The 9,230-nt window shown below is 43.6% G+C and overlaps 1 protein-coding gene across 1 annotated transcript; it reads right to left on the bottom strand.

Moving 5' to 3' along the window:
• Positions 1 to 19: 19 nt before the first annotated feature.
• On the bottom strand, positions 20 to 8,328 carry thbs4a (thrombospondin 4a). Its single transcript, XM_056376342.1, has 23 exons — positions 8,000 to 8,328; positions 6,852 to 7,049; positions 6,458 to 6,705; positions 6,182 to 6,284; positions 5,806 to 5,897; positions 5,079 to 5,130; positions 4,774 to 4,976; positions 4,519 to 4,656; positions 4,317 to 4,397; positions 4,079 to 4,231; positions 3,843 to 3,947; positions 3,596 to 3,703; positions 3,312 to 3,471; positions 2,380 to 2,498; positions 2,244 to 2,296; positions 2,065 to 2,149; positions 1,832 to 1,928; positions 1,579 to 1,757; positions 1,273 to 1,321; positions 945 to 1,141; positions 684 to 856; positions 456 to 595; positions 20 to 366 (listed from the first exon to the last, which is right to left on the bottom strand). Exons 1-23 carry the CDS (start codon positions 8,079 to 8,081, stop codon positions 317 to 319), a joined length of 2,865 nt encoding a protein of 954 aa, XP_056232317.1. The 5' UTR covers positions 8,082 to 8,328; the 3' UTR covers positions 20 to 316.
• Positions 8,329 to 9,230: the final 902 nt, after the last annotated feature.

The following is a 9,230-nucleotide window of genomic DNA, read 5'->3' as shown; positions in this document are numbered from 1 at the left end:
AAAAAAAAAAAAAAAGATATTTTGTGATTGCTCAGGGCTTTATTGTACTTGCAATATATTCAAAAACAGTATTGCCTCTTTAACAGTACTCATAAAATGCTGATAAAACCGAAGGAGATATTGCATAGACATACACAGAACCTGCTGATTTATACAAGAATATACTGACTTCAGTCGCACTGAATTAAAGATAAGTATATAATGCCCATTGTTATGCTTTCCTAAGACCCTGCTGCTCTAATGACAAAGTTAAAATACCATCATGTTCCCACATTTATCCATTTTTCTCTAATGAATGTTCTCTACCGCTCTGGCTTCATTCTGTGTTCTGGGCGCTGAGATCCTGGTAGTCGACAGGAATAGTGTCTGTGGGGGTGAAAAATGGAAAGAAACTCAAGAGTGTAATTAAAGCATGTGTAGCTGACTGGATTGCCTTTTTACTTGCAGATACTCACCGTTGCAGCGATACTTCAAATTGGACCAGATGATGTTTTCCTGAGAGAAGCAGAACACTCCCAGTCGCCCTCCTCTCATACTGGTGTCAATTATCACCCCTGTGTCCGCCACCAGGTTCGAACCCTCAAAAAAGCGAGCCCTGGTCCACACACGAGGTGAAACCAGTTAGTCAGTTCGCACAGTATGAGTGTGTATCTGTCTGAGTGACGGTGTGTGTCTGTCTGTACCTGATGTATCCAACCTGTGGCCTGTGCTGGAGGAACCAGCGATAGGAAACCTTGTCCTTCCAGCCGACGTTCCTGGGGTCCTTCCACAGGAGGCGGACCTGCCCCTTGGTGTCTCCTGTGTGCCAGAGGGAATTCCTCAGATGCTCACCTGGACCCGTGTCAGACTTCACCATCTGGTGTTGAAGAGCCACAAAAGATGAGAGAGGGGAACAACTGATACTGGAATAGATGATGACAATAAACACACTCCCTCCCCCACACCTTGAGTTGTATTCCCGGCTCAGCCACGGCTCTGAAGGGCGCAGCCTGCCAGTAGGTTTGTTCCGTCTGTTTCCACATCACCACGTAGAATGAGGAGGAGTCCTGGTAGCCGAAGATGAAGCCAGCGTAGTCATCATCTGTCACCGTGTTCACGTGGAACGTTCCCTCAAAGTCGACCCCACTGAACGCTTTGTAGCCTGTGGATGTGGACAGTGGAGAAGAAACACACAACAGCACTGGTTAGGGAAGGACACGCTGAGGAACATGGGAAATAATCTAAAGTTATAACAGAAGAAGATGTGAAAGTATGAGGGTATTCTCTACTTACCTACAGCAAGGCCCGGGTCAGAGTTCATGGTCTGGACTATCTCCATACCCTGTCAGCACAAGGGAGAGTTTACTCAATTTATTTGTGCTGTCACTGGGAATTTGAACAAAATAATGAAATTGAAGGAGTTCAACTTTTTCTGTCCAGTGGCACATTGATTTAGCAAAGAATCTGGACAGAAAACCCCAGGAACAAGTCTGAGCTTTACACAGAGTGATAAAATAAAATGCTTTTGTAGAAAAACCCACTGCATTACAGACGCTTCTGAAACAAGTGGCTAGCTCAGAAAGGTGTTGTGTTGTTCACCTGGTTGAGAACCACCCAGTTGGGGTCGATCTGGGAGTCTCCCTCTGGGTCCAGCACCACAGTCTGATAGGCTCTGAAGTCGGTCAGGGTGACCTCAGCATTCTCTGGGCAGTGGTCGATTTTGTCTATGATATTGTCTTTATCAAAGTCTCCTTCGCATGCGTCTCCAATGTTGTTGTCTGAAATACAAGGACACAGCAAATTACTGCACATGCACGTGCGCACGCAGGAACAAACAGCAAATGATACTCACTATCAGAGTCCTTTTGATCTTTGTTGGGAACTAGTCTGCAGTTGTCGTTATCATCCAGTATGCCGTCATTATCATCGTCATCGTCACATTCATCTCCCTACCAAAATAAAGTGAGACATTTGGAGCAGTGTAAACACAGAGCTGTTTATGGGTCAGCATGCATGAGATGGATTCATGATATGTGATTCATTAAATAAATGAAGTAAAGGATGAAGGAAGAGATAGTTTAGAACCATTCCATCCTTGTCGGTGTCCAGCTGAGAGGAGTTGATGATAGTGGGACAGTTGTCTTTCGTGTTCTGGTGGCCGTCCCCATCACTGCCAAAGAAGAAGAAGGGCCGGTCAAATAAATGACAAAATATTATAAATCTTTACATCCATTTATACCACAGGTCTCAATAGTGGGCTCTACCTGTCTATGTTGTCATCACAGGTATCTCCTACAAGGTCGTCATCTGAGTCGGACTGCAGGTGGACAAGACGGACACTGTTGATCAGAGTTATGGCAGCAGATGAATCTTTTTGAGGTTGGTGTTTTGGTTTGTTACCTGGTTGGGATTGGCCATATCAGGACAGCTGTCACAGGCGTCTCCCACCCCGTCATGGTCTCTGTCTCTCTGGTCTGGGTTGGGGACTCGCTGGCAGTTGTCAAGAATATTATTGAAGCCTGAGAACATAAACACCAGAGTGCTTTAATTTCTACTTCTTGTGTAAAGGCAGTGACAGAAAAAATAAAAAAAACCACACAGCCTACAGACACACTCTGTCAAATGCATCAGCAGATGGCAGTGTTTGTTAAAGAGGAAGGTGAAATAGTTTCCAGTGGCCTTCAATGCCTGGCAAAGGCTTACCATGGAAAAATGCTTTGAGAGAGGAGACAGACATGACCAAACACTGAGCAATCCGGCCTTAGGAGTTAAAGACATAACCAAATGATCAAGAGGTTGGAGCTCTGCCAAACTGAATGAACAGCGGCCGCTGAACAGAGCCTAAACACGCAACACGCGTCAGCATATAAAGGTAAACATGCGGGCACACTCAAAGGCAAGAAGTTAAAACTGTTTCCATTGGAACAAATGAGAAGTGTTTAAAAAAGGGCAATCAGTGAGAGCTGAGTGTGTGAGAAACATTTGTGAAACAACACTTACGATTCCAGTTGGAACATTTTAACATTTAACATGGTTTTCTACTGGGGTTTTAAAGTTTTTTGTCCAGACAGACGCAGTAGTCTTTTGCTGCAATTATCAGTTATTAACATGTTTCTAAAGTTATTACCTCTAAATGATGCAATAAAAGCAGTTATGGCCCAGTTACTATACCTCCAATAATAATGACCATCCAACTTTTTTTCAGCCACTGTGACCAGTTATAAAAACGACAGTTTTTGCACCGTGTCCCTCTCGTTACACCCCGTGATGTCAAGTAAAACTATGAGAATATAATAATCATCTGACTGTTAAATACTAATAAATACACTCACCGTCCCCATCCATGTCATCATCACATTCATCTCCCAGCCCGTCCTGGTCTGTATCTCTCTGTGAGGGATTGTCTATTATTCTGCAGTTGTCACATGCGTCACCATGGAGATCCTTATCGCTGTTCCTCTGGTCCACGTTAGGAACGAGCCAGCAGTTATCCTGGGACAAAAAGAAAAAAAGAGTTTTGCTGTATAGCACATAGGCCTGAGGCACTGAATAGACTTAAATTCCTATTTATAAGATTTATGAGAGTCCATTGTATGTGGGACCTGTGGTCACCTACATCTATGTTAATAATGCCATCATTGTCTGCATCATCATCACAGGCGTCACCCTTCCCATCCCTGTCTGCGTCCTCTTGGCCAGAGTTTGGAACAAACACACAGTTGTCCTGGAAACCACACAGGTAAACACATACACACACACACACACACACACACACACACACACACACACACACACACATCATTTAGTTTTAATGCTAAATTTAATTAAATGCAAGAGAGGACAGGGGATGTAGACATGAGTACCTGCTTACAGTTGTTGTCTCTGCACTGGAGATTATTGTCAGGATATGCGTCAATATCTGTGTCCTTTCCACACGCGTAGCCATTACCTGCCCAACCAATGCCACACTAAACAACACAGACACACACGGGGGGAAAAGACATGGCATGACATTTCATGTAAACAGTCCAATGTGGAACAACGCAACAGTGATTCATAAAGCTGAATAAACTGGCAGTATTTTCAGAATCATTATTACCATACAGGTTATGCTGCCATCTCGCTCCACGACACACTCAGCGTTTGGGTCACAGGGGTTGGGTTGACCGTTGGGGCAAAGCCTGGTGCCGTGGCAGCCTCTCACCTGGTCACCTGTGAAGCCGGTTTTACACTCGCCGCAGCGGAAGGAGCCCTGATGATGACGGTACAGAGTCAGAAACCAGGGCACTCTGCTATAGGAGAGTGTGATAACCATGCACTAATCCCAGTGGCCTTACCATAGTGTTGTAACAGTGTGAGTCGGCAGTGCAACCTCCATTCTCAGGCGGGCCCAGGCACTCATCTATATCCTCACATACCTGGGAGGAGCAGTACATAAAGTATAAAGAAAACGAATCATCTGTCGACAGGCACAGATAAATCAAACAGAATGAACGTTTTATTTACAGTGTATTAATTTTTTTTTTTTTTTTATTGTACCTGTTTGTGTGACTTAGCATAGGATACTCCCACTCCATTTATCTCCAGTCCGGTGTATCCCAGAGGGCATTTCTCACAGCGAAAGCCAGGAGCAGTGTTCACACACCGGACACCAGGGAAACACGGGTTAAACTGGCACTAAAACACACAAAGAAATACAGAAGCTGGTCAAATGCTAACTAGTTCTACTTTCACGTCCTGGTTGCAGAGACACATGCACACCAAAAGAAATATATAAAAAAATATAATCCATACCTCGTCTACGTCATCACAGTGTGCCCCGTCTCCTGTGTATCCATCAGGACAGGGGGCACACTGGAAGTCCCCTGACTCTGAACGGATGCACATGTTCTGTCTGAAACAGGTCCCAGGTGGGCACTGAGTCAAAGGCTCAGGCTGCATGACAAACTGCCCTGGACCTGGAGCTTGAGCGGGGTTGGTTGGACTGCCCCCGAGACCTGTGGGCACACATAGACAGATAAACAAGCACATTGTTAAATTTTTCACTTTGTCAGAAGTGTTAAAATTCAGTAAATGAAACTAGTTTTTGTACTGCTTACCACAGGCAAGACACTCTGCGATGGTGTTCCTCAGAAAAGTTGTCTCCTTAATCTTAACCAGAAAGAAACAAGGTCTAGTACTTGTTAGTGCTACTTGGGTAGAATGTGTTAACACTTTACATCACTTCATATCAATACAGTTTCAATAAGCACTGGAAAGCTATAAAATGTGTGTCTGCTAAGGTGATATGTTTCCTTACATAAAAGATTCCCTCAGTGTGTTTGATACTTTAGTGTCGAATGCTCCCTGAGGCAAATCCCCTGCTTTAAATAATCATCTGAAATCATCCACTTCTATCTGCTGCTGAGGTGAAGGTCTGATTTTTGATTTACTCAGCTCTCTGTTACTGATGTTACATAAAGCCTTGAAACAAAGCCGATCTTCAGGTCCTCGGAGTCTGCATTCTCACTTCTCACAATGAACTGCATATTTTATTGCAAAAACAATCTCACCACGGAGAAAAAGGGAAATTCCAAATGGTTGTGAATCAGACCACATTCTGCCACTTTTAAAAAAACAGATAATCCAAATCTTCTAAACAACCTCTCCGCATTTTCTATTATCATCGAAATCATGCCACGATTTACCATTACTGCGTTATTAAAATGCTGTGTAGGTCTTTAGTTGATTTCCCAAACCTTGTGATCAATTTCAATATTTGTTTGTGTGTGTTTCATTTTCCATCACGAGGTGTCACACACAGGGCTCTGACACAGAATAGGTCACCTGCTGGTGGAGTAGCGCCTTCATCTCAGATAGCATGCTCCTCAGCTCCAGCATGGTGGCCTGGTCGTGCACCGTCCTGCCTCCCTGGATACCTGCAAGGATTTCACAAATCAGAATTAGAGAATTAGATAAAGTAACTGTGAAAAAAGCTTATGATTTAAATGTGTAACAAAAAAAATAGAATATTAGATGTTCCTGGTGTTGGTTTATTATTTCCAGCACTTTTCAAGTTTTCCAAGCTGCTGACTGCTGTGTGAAATCACTTCAAAACACTGACGTCTATTAGGTTTAAGTTAAAATGGTGGCATGCGTGTGTGTGTGTGTGTGTGTGTGTGTGTGTGATGTCAGACAGACAATCAGTTGCATTTGTTCTCACCCAGCAGCTGCAGGGATTCACCCTGGTCCACACTACAGTCCTGTAAAGTGGCCACATTGTCTATAGTGTCCCCTGTCACCAGCTTGAAGTCTGTCAGTGCATCCTTACAGAAGAACAGAGGAAAGTAAGAAATTAAACAGTATGAATTTAACACACAAATCTATCAAGAAATGGTTAAAGATATACACATGTACTCATAATACAATGTTTGGGCTTTACTATAATGTGTTATACAGTAGATATCTGCAGTATAATGGTATAATGGATATTATTCACCTGTCCACTTGGCTGCAGGGTCCTAAGAGCCACTCTATTGGGACCAGGTGGGAGTGATCCAAACGCAGCCGGAGCATCATCCAAAGTGTGCGCCAGTCTGCAGTCTACATAGATGTTGAGGCGAGGCGGACCACGCTGCAGACCGCTGGCGTGTAGCATCACATGATGAGCTCGGCCATCAGCCAGGGAGGCGTGGTTGAAACTGGTGGCGCCAAATCTGCCGTCAGTCTTCTGGTAACGAATGGTGACTGGATACAAGGAAGTGAGAATGAAAGACAGAGGAGAGAAAAACAAAGAGCGGGCGGAGGGAGGTAACAGTTGAAATGGATAGCTGATGATGATGTAGTGTGTGGTTGTTATAGACACTGTTGTATGTGTCAGTATAATAATTCACCCTTGCTCAGCTTGGCCTGCACGCTGAAGTCCAGGTACTTGGTGTTGTCTTTGGGGTTGATGACACTGTAGAGAGAGGTGGGGCCCTTGCTATGGAGCCTGAAGGAAGAGAGGAGGAAAGCCTCGTCTTGCCCTTTGCTCTTCAGCTTTCCTTGCAGCAAGTCTGGCAGGCAGTCTGGAGAGTCCAGCAGGTCATAGACTAATGCAGGAGAGGATTGTTAAACACCTGAATTACACTGCCATGGATGCATTGTAGCACCATTGTGACAAAGGGAAAAGGCACAGTTTAACACCACAGGCAGTAAGGGAAAAATTCAGTCCGTAGTGTGAAATATACAGCATACCAAGTGAAAACACTCCATCTGGTACAAGTGCTGCCAAATCTATTTTTTGACAGTATTAATGGAGAGTTTTGAGTTTGTGTCTTAGTGACTATAGTTCGCACTGAACTGTCGATTGCTACTGCTGAGTCAGTGCACTATGGTACTTTATTATGTGTGACAGTATATCTGTTGTGTGTGTGCTTGTGCGTGTGTGTGTGTGTGTGTGTGTGTGTGTGTTTATGTGCGTGCAAGTGCATGTTCACATTTGTATCCTGCTGTGTTTTATAGAGTGGTGGATGGGAGTTGCAGAGAGAAGCAGCAGTAAACTCTTTCCACTGGAACAAACCCACCGCTTCACACTCACATGCACGGACACATACACACAACCTCAACAACACTTGCACTCAGCCATTAGCTCAATTCAAGAGTAATACGAAGTGACAAATTGAATGGAAACATTTGCGTCTAAATTCCAGGCAAATCAAGGTTTTGCACATGCAATTTCTCACTTGGTTGTTGGCCCTGTTTTACCATCTAAGACTGGCCTTATTTAGGTCAGACTGTTACTAGATCCTGGACGTCAAACTCTGCAGGCCACAGAAAAAGCTAATTTCATGCCAACCAAATCAACAGAATTACCCTTGTTAATTGCAGCTTACTGCAGATTGGAAGTTATAAGACCAGACAACAGACTATTAGGAATGTGTAAATGGAAAAGACAGTTACTAAAACAGTAATACACAGAGGTTTAACATGTACAGCACACAGAAACACACGTATATAATGTTGTCCAGAAGGACATGGATGGTGAAGAGCCCGTACTTACCAGTGCCTTCAGCTGTGACAGTGAGCACCAGCTGTTGCAGCACCAGAGACAGAGCTGCCGCTCTGGCCCACATACCCATCATCAGTGCTTCAGAGCGGGACACACCTCAAAAGAAGCCGTGTCCCTGAAGAAAGAACTAAATTTCCTCCTGTGGATCAGTAAGAGAGTCACAGGCTGGTCAACCACAGAATGATGGACAAGTCCTGATCTTGAAGAAAAATATCAGGAGAGGTGAGATGGTTTTGTGGCCACAGGCACAGCTTTTAAAGCAAAGGGGAGTGTTCCTGTATGCTCCTGTTGCGAAAGTGGCACAGTGTAGGGACTATTTTAATAGTTTGGGGGAGTGTCCCCTTGCTACTATCGTCTGATTGAATGATAAGTTGCATATTGTCCCTGTTTGTAAAAGCTGAAGTAGTTTAACTTCATGCTAGAAAAAGTAAAATATTTAACATTTAAATGTGTAAAAATAAATAAATAAATATTTGGCATTAACAGAGCATTTTACTTACACTACTGAGCTAAAAGTGAGAAGTTTTAATGTATTTATGACTCTATTTGATTTAAAGTCCCTTAAGTCCCTTAAGTCCTTGTCCGTACTGTCTTTTGGGGATTTGTAATATAACAGCATAAAAAGTACTCTAAATCAGCCTGTATTCACTCAGCCAACTCTGAAAAATGTCTGAAATGGATTTTGCCTGGATCTCAAGGGAGGAAAACCTGATTCCATCTGGCCATTGTTTCTCACAAACATCACTGAACCCGTGTAATAAAATGTGGATTTCATCTTCTAGCTCATCTCGGTAAGCCAGTTGAATTGTATAACTGTGCCAGATGTTTTTAATTTTCATTCAATTTTATTTCACTGAATGCCTCTGCAAAGCTTTTCTAAATTCCATTTCTTGAAGAATGTGGGAAAAAGAGGACAGAGAGGGCTAGACTTGGGACAGTTTTTAACCCTGGAAACATTTCATGTTAGGCGTCTGGTACTCGTCTTAAAGTTTTCCCTACTAACCTCAAGTGGATTTCAACATCTCAGCTGCTGGGCCGATCCAAAACAGAGACATTTACCATCCCTCAGTGCACTATCACAGTGGATCCGTCTGTGTCTGGCTGTCTGGTCTCTGACCAAACCCCTGGCAGCCTTCAACGGTCTGACTATCACCTCCGGGACAGACATCATGTTATTGTTGCTGAAAAGATATAAAGCTCTACAAATATGGAAATTACTATT

The sequence above is a fragment of the Seriola aureovittata genome, chromosome 5 (assembly GCF_021018895.1).
Source record: "Seriola aureovittata isolate HTS-2021-v1 ecotype China chromosome 5, ASM2101889v1, whole genome shotgun sequence".
Classification (NCBI taxonomy): Eukaryota; Metazoa; Chordata; class Actinopteri; order Carangiformes; family Carangidae; genus Seriola; species Seriola aureovittata.
Note: the sequence above shows the minus strand (reverse complement) of the source record. Positions and strands in the feature narration are given on the sequence as shown.

Excerpts from the sequence above, each read along its gene's own strand:
- thbs4a (XM_056376342.1), bottom strand. The coding sequence starts at position 8,081 with ATGATGGGTATGTGGGCCAGAGCGGCAGCTCTGTCTCTGGTGCTGCAA. Across the intron at positions 7,050-7,999 it reads TGTCACAGCTGAAGGCACTG|TCTATGACCTGCTGGACTCT; the intron begins GTAAGTACGGGC and ends CTCCTGCATTAG. Across the intron at positions 1,929-2,064 it reads ACACCGACAAGGATGGAATG|GGAGATGAATGTGACGATGA; the intron begins GTTCTAAACTAT and ends TTATTTTGGTAG.